The sequence below is a fragment of the Fundulus heteroclitus genome, chromosome 13 (genome assembly GCF_011125445.2).
Source record: "Fundulus heteroclitus isolate FHET01 chromosome 13, MU-UCD_Fhet_4.1, whole genome shotgun sequence".
Taxonomy (NCBI): Eukaryota; Metazoa; Chordata; class Actinopteri; order Cyprinodontiformes; family Fundulidae; genus Fundulus; species Fundulus heteroclitus.
Window position 1 is genome coordinate 19480768 of NC_046373.1, and position 13790 is coordinate 19494557.

The 13790-nt window shown below is 38.1% G+C and overlaps 1 protein-coding gene across 1 annotated transcript; it reads left to right on the plus strand.

The window, feature by feature from the left end:
• Positions 1-1483: 1483 nt before the first annotated feature.
• Positions 1484-9189, plus strand: LOC118565225 (circadian-associated transcriptional repressor-like). The gene is made up of 6 exons (XM_036145304.1): positions 1484-1740; positions 4779-5051; positions 5138-5213; positions 5304-5382; positions 5567-5720; positions 6882-9189. The coding sequence occupies exons 2-6, from the start codon at positions 4779-4781 to the stop codon at positions 7251-7253; spliced, it is 954 nt and encodes a 317-aa protein (XP_036001197.1). The 5' UTR covers positions 1484-1740; the 3' UTR covers positions 7254-9189.
• The last annotated feature ends 4601 nt before the right edge of the window (positions 9190-13790 follow it).

Consider the following 13790-nt stretch of genomic DNA (forward strand, 5'->3'; position numbering starts at 1 on the left):
TGTGGACTTTTTTCCTCATTAATGCAAACATGGAAATGTTGCTCTTACTGTGACACCTCAGAAATCATCAAAGATGTTTTTAATATACGATGAAGATAAAATGCAGTTTTACAGAAGCTATTCAAACTAAGCTGGCCTATTATAAATGTAATTGTTCCAATACCTTTCCACTGTTTGTGCCACAGGTGGTAGCAGCAACTCAAATCAAATGCTAACAATAACTGGTAATGAGCCTTTTTACATTGGTATGGAGGAACTTTGGCCCCATTTTCTTTGCTGAATTGTTTTGATTCAGTTACATTGAAGGCTAAACAACCAGATTAAGGTCAGCCCACATCATCTCAAATAGACTGAAATCCAAACTTTGACTAGACCACGCCATACTGTTGGTATGGTGTCCTTTTTCTTTGGTTTTACACCAAATGTAACATGAGTTCCGCCTACCAAATAGTACCATCTTTTGTCTCATCGGTCCACAGAGTAAAGTTCTGGAGGATTTGACTTCTGAACTCTCCTCCACTTTTGCCCTGTCTCTTTCTCTTTGTTCAATCGTGCACGCTATTGTTGTTCTGGGTCCTCTTGTCACCTTTAGAAGCCCTCGATGGGTTCTTACAGTAATTTTGCCAGGCTTGCCACTCCTGCATGTTCTGCTGGTGCACACGTGGATTGGATTGGGAGTGTACATGGTGTGCTTTTCAGGAATTGTTCACAAATATGTTCACAAATAGATGTGCAGTGTGCAACTGGTTTAATGACATACCAAGTGGCAAAAGTGCAATAAAGTGTTTACCCCTGTCTTTTTCACTACACTTTTAATGGTTGCATCTATATTGCAAAATGAAGTTGGAGCTGCTCAGTCAGTACACTCAAACTTTGAAAAGCTTTTTTTTTAAAACTTCTAGCTTTAGGTTGATATAACATGTAAAATTTAATTTTTTTAAACTTACATGTTTGAATAGATAACTGTGAATAATGAATGATTAAAGCTTTATTTGACCCCTATATAAGAAATCAAAAAATAGAATCAAAAGGATATTGATGTGTAACATTTACCAAAGTCACGTTGCTGTCTTCAGACGACATATTTAGCATAGCTGGAGACTGCAGAGCTAATAACTGATGTAATTGGCTGATAAAAAAAGGTGAAAACACTGATTTAATGGACTGCCTATCTCTAAACGTGACTTGTGTTTTCTCTCGCTCGGTTGTTGCGTTATATCCACTGACGGAGGCCAAATGTGACCCCGTTATGAAAAACTAAAAATTTTAACTGTTGCCAGTGGCAGCCGCGTGCAGCTCCCTGCTTCCTTCGAGCCACAACACCAACACGTGCAGCTCGCGGGGGTGAGGCGGTGTCACCTCGTGTACAGGCCAACCCGAAGCTGAGGACGCCGCCGATTGGTCGAGCCTCTCGTCCAATGGACACGCACTTTGCTTCTTCGTCCAATCGCAGCGCCGCACCTCTCGGCCGCACGTGCGGCGGCCGTTGCGCTCCTCCGTGCTTGTACTGTTTGTTCGGATCGGGAGATATCAACACAGGGGGAAGGAAACGCGACACACAGATGACTGTAGGAGCAGGGAGGAGCCGACGCTGAACCAGAGAGCACGACAGGACTCACACTTGAGCTTATTCACCGTTAGCTCTGTATCCAAGTTCCCTCCGCCAGTGAGGAACAGTTTTATCTTCTCAGAGGCAAGACACAGCAGGCAAGACAGTTTCTGGACGCTTCAGGCACAAAGGTAAGAACTTAATGCTCTATTTAACCCGTTTATGTGTATTTTACACGTTTAAAAAGTACGGATGTCGCATAACAAAGATATAGTTGGTGGTGAACAGGACAGCCATGCTTTAAGGAAACAAAAACATTGGTTTATTCTGGCTGGTAAAATGATCTCAGCTGTTGTTTGTTTACTGAACTGTTTGAAAATGCTGAGAGGAAGCTGGGCTGATCAGGACAAGCTTTCTATGTACGACCAGAGAGGTGTGTTGTATAAGATGCGTGTGTTTCACAGATTATTTATTTCCAGTCTTGCGAGGAGCTTTCTAGGCATCCCCTTGTGACTCTTGTGTAATAGTTCCTAAATTTTCACGTTTTTTTCTTTTCCTTTGGATCTCCAAAAACAAAACTTAAAAAAACAAACAAGAGAACAATTCCTTGCATTGTACAATTCACTGTATCAAATAAAAACCAAATAAAAATGGCATTCAGCGTGGAGTTGAACAGAGGCTTTTATGAGGTAACATCCTCCATCCGGATCAGGAGATCCATTTTCATTTTTCCCCCCATTTATTTTTTTTATTTTTTTTTATTATGTAAACCTGTTTCATTCTCCGTTCATGGACCAGTGTGGATGACGAAGGTGTTTGCAATTTACTGTTGCCATTTTATTTTGAAATTAGAAATGGTGTCGACAAAATCTGTCTTTGGTTGTGTTTTGTGTCTCATTCGGTTTAGTTACAAACAAAAATTCTGTAATTTGAGCCTCCTCGGGTATCAAACTAAAATACAAAAATAAAAACGATAAAGCATGCTTATGCAATAGAAGTTAAAATGACCAAAAAACAAAAAAACTTACAAATCGAAACGTTGTTGTTGACTTCCTTGTATGCCCAACCAATTATACAACAGCCATGCTAATAAATTATATCACATTACATAACATTGAATTGCATTATACTATACAAAATCAATTCATATATGATGTTATACATATTTTTCCTCCTATATGTCATGCAGGATTACAGGATTAGGTTCCCAGTTTTCCTTTAATAAGTTTGTATTTTGTGTGGGATGGTTTAAAGGTGTATTGAATATGTGTGAAACGTGTTTTTTTTTATTCTAAGTTTGTTTAGTTGGAAATCCTAGAAATCAAGGTCTGGGTATTGATGAAAAATAAAGCTTTTTTTAGTACATTTAGTATTGCCCCTTCCTATTATGCAAACAATGAGTCCTTTGTTTTGTCTTTTCAAAAGTACTTGTTGCACCTAGTTTTCTGGGTTGTTTTACTCAAAGACTTTTACAAGATTTGACCAATATTTACTTTTTTATAATCATTTGTACCTGCCATTAATTAAGAGATCCACCGATCAGCTTTTTCCTGGCTGAGGCAGATTCCCAGTTTTCCTTTTACTCTGGTCAGCCAAGTTCGATTTTAACAGATCCCAATTTTACTTTTTACTTTTGAGGAGTAATGTAACTCAAGCAATTGCCTGAAGGCCTTTTTTTTTTAAATTAAAAGGACAAGTGGCACAGGTGTGCTTGCGGAAGTTGATGTATTTAATGGCTACATTTATTCCAGGATTTTAATTTTGGTCGACTTAATAAACAGAAGAAAGAATACTAATTTTAAGTATCAGCATCATATTCATCTCTGCATTTAATACTCAAGTAATTGAAAATGCACCGATCACAATGACTTGAGGATGTTTTGTGCTCTTTTTGAAGTCTTGCGTAGTCATTCCAACTTTCGGCCATTTTCTTTTCTTGCAGTATGACACGTGCAAGCTCATTTGTGTTCACGTTGTCACTTAGCCTATGAATCTAAGAAAAACTGACCATGAATAATAAAAAACAACAACAATAATAAAAAAAAACATGTATGGATGGGAATGAACTCAGGATGCCAAGGCCACTGCAAGCAAGGAGTGAAGCTTCAATGGTTCAAACAATAATTAATATTCTATTTTAAAAAAAGAAAACTTGAAATTTCTAAAAATTGATGACAACTTTTATTTCTCTGGTGGAGAAATAAAAGTTGAATTAATACGTTTTCAGGATTTATAACCCTAAAATAATCACATAACATTATTAACAACATTATTATTAGAACTATTTAAAGCTTGTAGTTCATAGTTGAACTAAAAGTGTCTTCACACCTGGCAGCCCTCCTGCTTTCTGAGTTCATTCACTTCCAGTATTGGTCCACTGTTTATTGCCACAGTGTTTTATATAAACTATCAAAGTTCATCACTGACTCATGCCTTATCTTCATTACTAGCTCAAACATGAGCCAGACATCATGCACAGCTCTTTCACTAGTTTACTGTTATGGGTTTCATGATAAAAAAAAATAAAAGCAGTAGCATGTTTGTTTAATATGCAGATGACACCATGAAAATTCCCTTATTTGTGCCGTCTATTTAAGGATACAGAGCAATTTATCTGGACTATTCTGAAAACGGAAAAAGAGCGATCCGTCTAATGTGATGTCTTTAAAAGGCGACCGGTTAATCTCCCAGGTTTCTTACATTAATTACAAATGTGAAGACGGGGAATTTAGGAGCGCTTTTTGTTATGTTCCTGCATAGTTGGCCTTTTGATGCTATTCTGACTTCTAATGCACGAGGTTTCCTGCCGTCAGCAAAAAGCTTCCATTGGGGGGAAAAGGAAAGAGGGCACAAAAATTAAGTAAAAAAAGGCTATATTTAAAAAACAAAACAAAATTGGCTACAGTTGTCATTTTTTTTCATTCATTGTTTTTCATTTCTGTTGTAGGGGTTTGTTGTTAGGAAAACATCCAATATTATCGCAGACCTTGCAGTTCTTTGCGATATGCGAATTTCATACTGTGATATTGCTACAACAGGCCAAGCTCAACTGCAATGTGTTGGTCAGATTTTTTTCCTGCCACCTCTATCAGTATTAAAAATACTTTTTGTATTTGTTTTCACAGCTTTTAGGGATGAAATTAGCTTCAGTGCAAAATAATTTATGCAACTTGTAGCAATGACCGAGTCATCCCTAACCGTCTGCACCGACTCTGTGCCTCTTCCGCAGATGAATTCACTGAGTAAATCTTCCAAATGGCCGTCTTATGACTCGCTTCCCTCCACCTCAAGCTTCCCCCCCAGCGAGAGCGAGCACACCGAGGACGAGGCAGACGTCTTCTCCGAGGGAGAGGGGGACGGCGATTTAAAAAGCCCTCTGCACTCAAAGTTTGATGCCGATCAGTGCGAGCTGTACCCCGACGAAGCCAAACATTTGTCTCCCGAACCCGTCGCATTTGGATCGTCCACAGCGACGCCGGGAGACTTGACCTTTGCTAAGAAAGTGAGTACCCTCGCACTAAAACAAGTTTTCCTTTCTTCTTTGCTAGGCGTTTTGGTAATAAAACTTGTCCTTCTCTGTATTTTTAGTGTGCCGATTTGCACAGGTATACCCAGCCATTGCTTGGGCTTCTACAGGGACTAAAGACTGGAAGGTTTGACAAAGGTATGTTGAGTTAAAATAACCCAATGTTATTAATTCAAAATAAAACTCTTAAACCCATTGGTCTGACGTCGTGGTGATATATGTTCACAGGATTAACCAGCTTCCAGCAGAGTGTTGCCATAGACCGATTACAGCGAATTCTTGGAATCCTACAGAAACCGGAAATGGGGTAAAAAAACAACCAAATTTGTTATTCTTGTTTTTTTGCCATTGATTATTTTCTATTTTCTTGCAAATATGCAACAATCTGGTCAAATAAACATGCTTATAAATGAAATGACTGCTTATACCAAGCATGTCAGTGTTAATATTATTATTATTACTAATGCGCAGCGTTGTTGTTTCTTCTGCAGGGAGAAATACCTCCAGAATCTGCTCCAAATAGAGATGCTGCTGAAAATGTGGCTCCCTCAGGAGTCGTTCAGGTCCGTGGATAAAACCGAGCAGGCCGGCACTCCCACACTCACCTCACACTGGAGGCAAAGTCAACTCCACATCCCAGTCAAGGTTAGCCTCCTAGACAACATCGCTGTAGCCTAGTGCCTTCAGAAGCACGTTCCACACCACTGATGTCACGGTTGTTAGCAAAAAACCTTCCCATGGCATGAACCTTTTCCCATTTTTGTCATGCTACAGCTTTAAACTTCATCATACTGTATTTGGGTTTCATGTGATATACCAACACAAAGTAATGCATGATCGTGAAGTAGATGTAAAATAAGTAATTTTTTTTTTTTTTTAATCAATACAGTAGAAATAAGTGTGGGATGTCTTTGTGTTCAGTTTGCTCTGGTCAGAAGTGACGCTAATTCAGTATTTGCTTTAGCCAACATTTAAAAATCTGGCCAGTGAAGCTGCTAAGAGGTAACAGGAAAGTGGATGGCACTAGATAAAAAGTAAATTCTAGAAGAAAACCTTTTACAGACTGCAAAAAAAAAAACTTGAGAATTGGGCAGAGGTTCACCTTCCAGCAGGACAAAGTCGATAGACACCTGCAGGGAGGTGGCAGCAGCATTCTGTGGGCAACTCGGAGGAGATTGGATACAAACATTTTCCCATTCTTTTCAGATTTTTATTTATAAAATGTTTAAAAAACATGTATCATTTTACTTCTACTTCCTAAATCTGCCTGTCTGTCGTTTGATGCACTACTTTGTGAGGCTCTATTACAGATAATAATAAAGTATCTTCAGATTTAGACTTAGACAACTTTATTGTCATTTTGTATGCACAAAGTGCGTAGAGAACAAAATTTCGTTTGCATACTGCTTGAAAGATCACAGTAAATTGCAGTAAATTTCAGGATAAAGATGCAGCAGCGGTTTATGTAAACAATTGAAATGTAAACAATGTAAAAAAAAAAATCACAGTAAATTGCAATAAATTTCAGGATTTGTCACTAGTCAACGTTACAAAAATGTTGACGTGTAAAAAAAAAAAAGTTCAAGGGGTATGAAGACTTTTGTTAGGCACTTTATATTAGGACAGTTTAGTAGATTTGGTAAAAATGCAAACCTGTGTTGCCTTAAGGCGAAAATTTTATCATTTTTAGTCTTGGAAACTGGGGTTTCTGTGGTTCGGTGTCGTTTCATAATTCAAGCACGTTATCTAATATCCTGTAAGCCCTTTGTTACGGTAGTTATTTTTGGTTCTACTTTTCTGCTGCAGAAAAGAAAACTGAGCTGGTCAGACGCCGACGCCGCCGACAGTGTCCCGGCTAAGCAGAACCACCGTCAACGCAGAGAACGCGAGAGCTGCCGCGCTGCCACAGAACTGGACGCGGCTCCCACACGTCTTCCTCTGTCGCCTGAAAATCTGAGCGCGCTGGAGGAGAAAACGACCCCGGTGGCGACGCACAACAGTCCAGAAAGACAACGGCTGACAGAAAGGACCGGCTGCTTAAGCAGGTCTTATTTATGTAGCAGGGGAGAAAATGAGAAGCTTACTGAGGTGTTTCTGCCCTCGCCGTGCGGCAGCCCAGCTACGCAGGACTGCTCAGTGTCGTCAAGCGACAGCTTTACTACAACGGACTCACCTTAACTGGCCGCGGCTGACCTTGCTATCACATGGAGGTACGTCAGCTGGCGTAATGACAGAGGGCGGATCCGATTACATAAGCATAAGGTCTGGCATGGGGCCAGTCTGCGACGCCTGCAGGGCATTAAACCAGAGTAGGTGGAGGCCGATACTTGTTAACCCCCAAATCTCTGGGTTTCTTTTTCTAACGTGGCCGTTTTTTATAATATTTTTTATCAGGAGCTATTGTTTGCAGGAAGGTGATGTTTTTGTGTAAAAAACCAAGTTGAAGGAGCTTTGAAATATTTTATATTTCTTCTGTGTTAAAGCAATTTTTACTGTTTTTTGTATTTTTTTTTTTTACATAATGTATGGCAACCTGAAAGGTTGCAGCACAGCATTTTTAAAATAATACTAATAATGATTTTTATAATTATTATTTTTTATATATTATTAGGAGCTATGGTTTGTATGAAGATGTTTTTTTTGTTAGCTTAGAAATATTTGCTATTTCTTGTGCACTAAAGCAGTTTTTTCACTGTTTTGTACTTTTTTACACATTGTAAGGCAGCCCAAAAAGTAGTAGCACAGCATTTCAATGACAATAATAATGATATTTATCTTTATTATTATTATTGTTTGTACTAGTAGTAGTATTAAACAGAGAGGATAACATTTGTGACATGCAGAACATGCATTTAAATGTCCTTAACACTATACTGCAGTAATTTAAAGAGCCTTATTGCTGAATTCTTGCAATTTAGGTAGTAAATATATTAGTTGCAGCTTCCTGTAATTTGGAAAATAAATTTTTTTTAGTCATATTAAGAAGACATTTATAAGAAAAAAGGCACTCTTTGAGCATATTGCCTCCAAAAGCCTATTTAGCTGACTTTTGTATGTGGTGGTAGTGGTGATGTTTTTGTTTTAAGTGACTTGGGGGCACTCCAAAACTGAAAAGGCTCTTCCTTTTGCCCGTTTTCTGCTTCCGACTTCCATTAAATTCATCTCTGGTAGATCTTGTCATCTTGCTGATTTACATCATCTCACATTTCCCGCTCCATTTTCACCCCAACGATTTTTACAGACGAAGCCCAAAATAGCGCCGCTTCTGCCAAGATGTGCCAAACAGAGACATCGCATTTCCATATCGTAAACGGCTCACAGTGATGTCACAAATATTAAATATTTCACATCTTCCGATCTTAACCTATGGTGGAAAGGTTTAGCGTAAAAAAACAAAAAAACACTAGTTGAGCAAAAAATACTTATCTGTAATCGATTCTGCATGTATATCGCACTCTTTACGCAGCGAGTGCGCCACTCTTTTGCTTTTGTTGAAAAGATGTTGCAGTGGAAATTTATAGCGCACTGTGAAACTGAAACAACCTAATATATTTAAGCCTGTTTGCATCTGAATTCATGTTTGCACTTTGGATGAAAATGAGGAAATGTTACACACCTGTGGACATCGGAGAAGTTGTGATATTATTTATAACAGCATTACTTGACTGTTTTTAATTCCATCAGCTGGTTTGTGTTGTGCCTCAGAGGTACTTGAACTACAGACCTGTGGCACTGTGCAGGGAAGCATTTGAAGAATAAATGTGTAATATATCCTAAAGCCAAGCAATTCTAACTTAATTTAAACAGATTCATCACACTGACATCCTTTCGTGAAATTGGCAACACTGTTAAGCGCACTAACAAATGTGGTGAAGACGAAAGAAACTGAACCATTTCCATTCCTGAACTCGTGGTGTTATTATCTTTTTGATAACATTTTTGGTTTTGTACATCCATGCTTGTTAATGGGGTTTCATTCATGTTGAATGACGTCTTATCTCTGATGGTTTGTCATCAGTCAGCCTTGCATATAAACACACAAGTAACAATGTATTTGCCTGCCTTTTGATTATACAGCAAAGAGTCATCATTTCATAACTGAATAATAATAAAATAAAAATAAAATAAAAATCATGTCACTGCGAACCAAATGTGCTTCTTGTGCGGGTGTTTCTCAGGCTTTTATCATTTTTGGATAACTCAGTGTTAGTACTTGTAGAGAGAGAAAGCACATGACAGAACAATACATGTACAATAAAGCCTAGTGATGCTTTATGTTTTTAAACTGTATCATACGATTGTATATTTATCTATTTGTGAAATCAGACTAAAGCGCTCATTTTGCAGTTTGGATGTTTAAAAAAGAAGTCACAAGTTCTTATTTGTTTTTGTTCAAGGCCATTTCTTTGTTTCTTATAAATCATAATGTCCTTACTGGTGACTTGCTCAATAAAAGCATATTTTTATATATTAAAAGACTGAAATGATTTATCAAATCAGCTTGCTCATTTGTGTTTTTTATTTCATTTTTTAATGAAACGCAGTGCCTTGAAAAAGTGTTCACACCCCCTAAAGCTTTCTAAGTTTAGTCAGATTACAGCACTGCAAAAAGGGAACTAAAAGTAAATAAGATTTTCTTGAAATTACTATATTTTTCTTGATTTGAGCAGCTAAACTATTTGCAACTGCAATGAGTATTTTTACTCCTAAAATAAGATAATTAGATATCCTGTACTTGAAATAAGATGGAGATAAATTGTTCTTCTTTTAATTGCATAAATCTCACTCCATTGGCAAATAGTCTTATTTATCTGCTCAAATCAAGGAAAAATACACTCATTTCAAGAAAATTTGACTTACTTTTAGTTCCTTTTTTGCAGTGAGCCACATTTTTCTATTAAAAGGAAGGAGTAAAGGACATTGATTTACAAAACTGTGACAGGCGCTTTTCTCCCACTCTCTTCATTCAACGCTTGTTATCGCCAGAACTCTTTTTGAGTATTCCTCGGCTTCCCGCACTCACAATCCATCAAGGTTCCCTGTGAAGTTGAAGAAAAGCATTTCTGCAAAGTCCATTTTCCACATTTATATCTATATATATATTAAACATATAAAATCTACTTAGGAATATACTAGAAAAAAGATCCTGTACCATTGCAAAAGAAAAACAAATGCACCTTTGGCACACTTGTTGTTTTGATAGAAAGAAAATCTTATTTAATTTTTTTAATAGAACTTTTGCATGGACAAACAAGTTTGACATTTTACAATATGGCAAGTCCATTCTGAATGTAAGGGAGCCATACCCTATTGCATACTTGTATTAAACAAATACATTTACAAGGGGATACATGTATTTACCTGTTTCAGAATATATCAGAGATTTCAAGTAGATATGGAAAACGGGATAATCTTAACTCTCTTTGATTGTGAATAAAAATGTTGCCAAACATAAGATTAGATTAAAACAAAATTTATATTTTTTTCAATAATATTACAATTATCACATCTCTGGAAATATGTTCTAGAAACATTATTTTTGCTTGATCCATCTTTCTAGGAATATATTAATTGCATCCATACAAAACATGGTCTGTTTGTTTCTATACCATTTTTCTCTAAATTAGGGGGTATTGTTGCTGATATTGAATAGACTTCTCACTAATTCTTTGGAGGGATAAATTGCATTCAGTATTTTAAAATGGTTTTCTTTAGCTTTTGATTGTATGGGGAGTTTCAAATACAAAGTTCTTAACTTTTGCAACTGGTTTTGCGTCAAATTTGGGAAGCATGTTATTTTTGTTTATTTTCCCAGAAAAAAAAAAAGTTTTATTTAGGCCTTTTCTAATTGTGTAGTTGATGAATGTTTTTATCAGTGGGTGAAATATCATGAATAGGAAAGGGGTTAAGTAGAGGGTAATATGATGATATTCTATTATGGTTTTAGTTTTATTCTTTTGATAATGCTTTGTGTAACCTGGTAAATCCAACTTTAGGGGTATAACATTTATATTCTACACAGAATTGTTCATAATTTAACATGTATGCATCCATTAAATGTATAATAGTCCATGTTGTTCTCCATTCAGTCTTTGTAAACTAATTGCTTATTTCTTTTAGTTTGAGTCCATTGGCTTGTGTACAGACGTCACAATGATGAAGAAATCATGCCGTCACTTGTTAACCGTAAACCTTTTTATTCCCTGGCAGAGATTTCCTTCGTTTGTCCTGGACACTGTTTACATTCCCCTTCAGGCCGGCGTTAGAGAGGCACGACTACACCTCGCCAACCAGATAACTAACATGGAGGGGGGAAAAAACACCCAGGTTCCCTGCTAATTGTTCTTGAGGACTTTAGCAGAGCAAACCTCATCCATGAACTTTCAAAGTACAGGCCGCATATTGAGTGTCCTACCAGGGAAACTAACATACTGGACCACTGCTACACTACATTAAAAGAAGACTTTCGCTCTGTCGTGGTGCAGCCAAAGGCTCTCTGATCACTCTCTGGTTCATATGATCCTCACTTACAGGCAAAAACAGAAATCTGCTTGTTAAGATTGTGAAAGGAGTCGCTGGCCTTCTTTCACTGTACTGACTGGAGTGTTTTTGAGGCTGCATCCACTGACATCGTGCAGACCAATGTCCATTGTGAGGGCATGTGTGTGCAGACCAAAATCCTCTCTGTAAATACAACAATCACAATCCCCGTGTCACAGCAAGACTCGGGCAGCTTGGTCGGCCCCAAGAGGAGGCCTTCGCAAGTGGAAACAGAGTCCAGAGCAACCAGGCCAGTCCCACACAGACTAAAGAGATGAAAGCAGCAAAGGGGTGCTACGCTGAAAAGCTCAGAAAATCAGCCATCAACCCTGCATTAATGTGGAGAGGCCTGCCGCACACCTACTGTACTAACTACAAGAGAGCATCCCTCAACTCTGCTAGCAACCAACTGTTTGACGGGCTGAATAGTTTCTATTGTAGGTTCTAAAAGCCCAAATTCACACCTTTCCCCTTGTGCCTCAATAGGCCACCATGCCCCCACCCCCTCTCCGGTTAAAGCAACTTCACATCAAGCACCCGTACTATTACCGGTACCAGAAAGGACAGGGCCAGACCCGCCACGGACCGTCAGCATTGCAGAAAGGCTCCTCTGTGCCAATTAACCTGCTGCCGTTCAGGACCTGTATAGTCAGAAAGTCAGAAAAAGGGCAAGAACAGTTTTCCCGCTGTCACAACATTTTCTCCCCTCTGGTAGGCGCTACAAAGCACTGTACGCCAAAACCAACAGACTCAGGAACAGTTTTTCTGGCAAGCCATCCCTCTAATCCAGGGGTTCCCAAACCTTTCAACCCGGGACCCCCAAAATAACAATGCCAGAGACTGGTGACCGCCTTTTGGTGGGTGGGATGTCTTTTCTTTTTTTTTTTGGGAAAATTATGAAGCTAAAGTATTTTTTTTTTTTTTTTTTTTTTTTTACAAGAATAAAGTCATAAAATTACATGAATAAAGTAATACTTTTATAAGAAGTGCAGCTGTCCCCCTGTATTAAAATGAGGAATGTTGAGCATCCTCTAAGGTTATATTGTGGTATCAGCTTCTCAAATAAAGAAATACTCATTTTATTTAACACATCAGCATCAAATCATGTTGCGACCCCGAAGAGGTGTCTCGGGACCCCTCGGAACCCCTGCTCTAATCAACAGCTGAAAAGAACAATAATAATAATAATAAAAACTCCTGTCCAATAACCCAGTAATTTCGCCTCTATTCAGGCACCTGTTTACTGGCTATGACTTACTATACCATACCATCTTAACCATTTATAAAGCGCTTATAAACATCCAACAGCTGAACACACTGTGCTGTACATCGCTACAAGCTAAAACACATCCATTAAAAAAACTAAGATAAAAAGATGAAGCATAAAAACACTTAAAAGAAGCAATAAAACCAACTTAAACTAAAAACTAAGTCTCGCCAGAGGAGAAAGGCAAAGAATAATAGTGGGTTTTAAGCCGAGTTTTAAAAGTATGCATTGAAGGAGCCTCTCTTATGTGCAGGGGCAGGTTATAGAAAAGAATAGAAACAACTCTTAGATATCGGTACCTCCAGGAGATGCAGTTCAGTTGACTTGAGGGGCCGAGAGGGCGAGTAGGGATGATGAAGCTCAGAGAGGTACGGCGGGGAAAGATTATTCGAGTATAAGAATAATATAAGAAAATAAGAGTTTTAAAATAAACTCTAAGATGTACTGGGAGGCAATGGAGGGAGGACAGACTAGGGGCATTATGCTCTGTTTTTGGAGTACCTGTTAAAAGACGTGTGACAGTGTTTTGAACCAGCTGCAAACGAGAAAACAAAGACTGATTTCAACATAGAGTCCATTACAGCGATCCAGGCGGGATGATATAAAAACATGGATCACCGTGTCAAGGAGTTGCCATTTATTTAACATACTGATCCATTTACCGCACATAACAACACACACAATAGTAACTTATTCCAGACTTCTCTGCACACATCAAACTGGGGACGTGTTTGTTTGAAGCTGTACATCACTCCCACTTCAAAAAATTTACATAATAATAACAGAAATAATATTCTCTACTGCATCCTTTGCACTCTGCTCCATTGCATTATTGTCAGTCTACCTAATTGTTTATAATGTGTTCATATGTGTTCTCTGTACGGCAGACTGTTTGATTTTTTTTTTAC

Coding starts and splice junctions, on each gene's coding strand:
- LOC118565225 (XM_036145304.1), top strand. CDS start 4,779: ATGAATTCACTGAGTAAATCTTCCAAATGGCCGTCTTATGACTCGCTT. Junction 5,214..5,303: donor GACTGGAAGGTTTGACAAAG/GTATGTTGAGTT, acceptor ATATGTTCACAG/GATTAACCAGCTTCCAGCAG. Junction 5,721..6,881: donor AACTCCACATCCCAGTCAAG/GTTAGCCTCCTA, acceptor TTTCTGCTGCAG/AAAAGAAAACTGAGCTGGTC.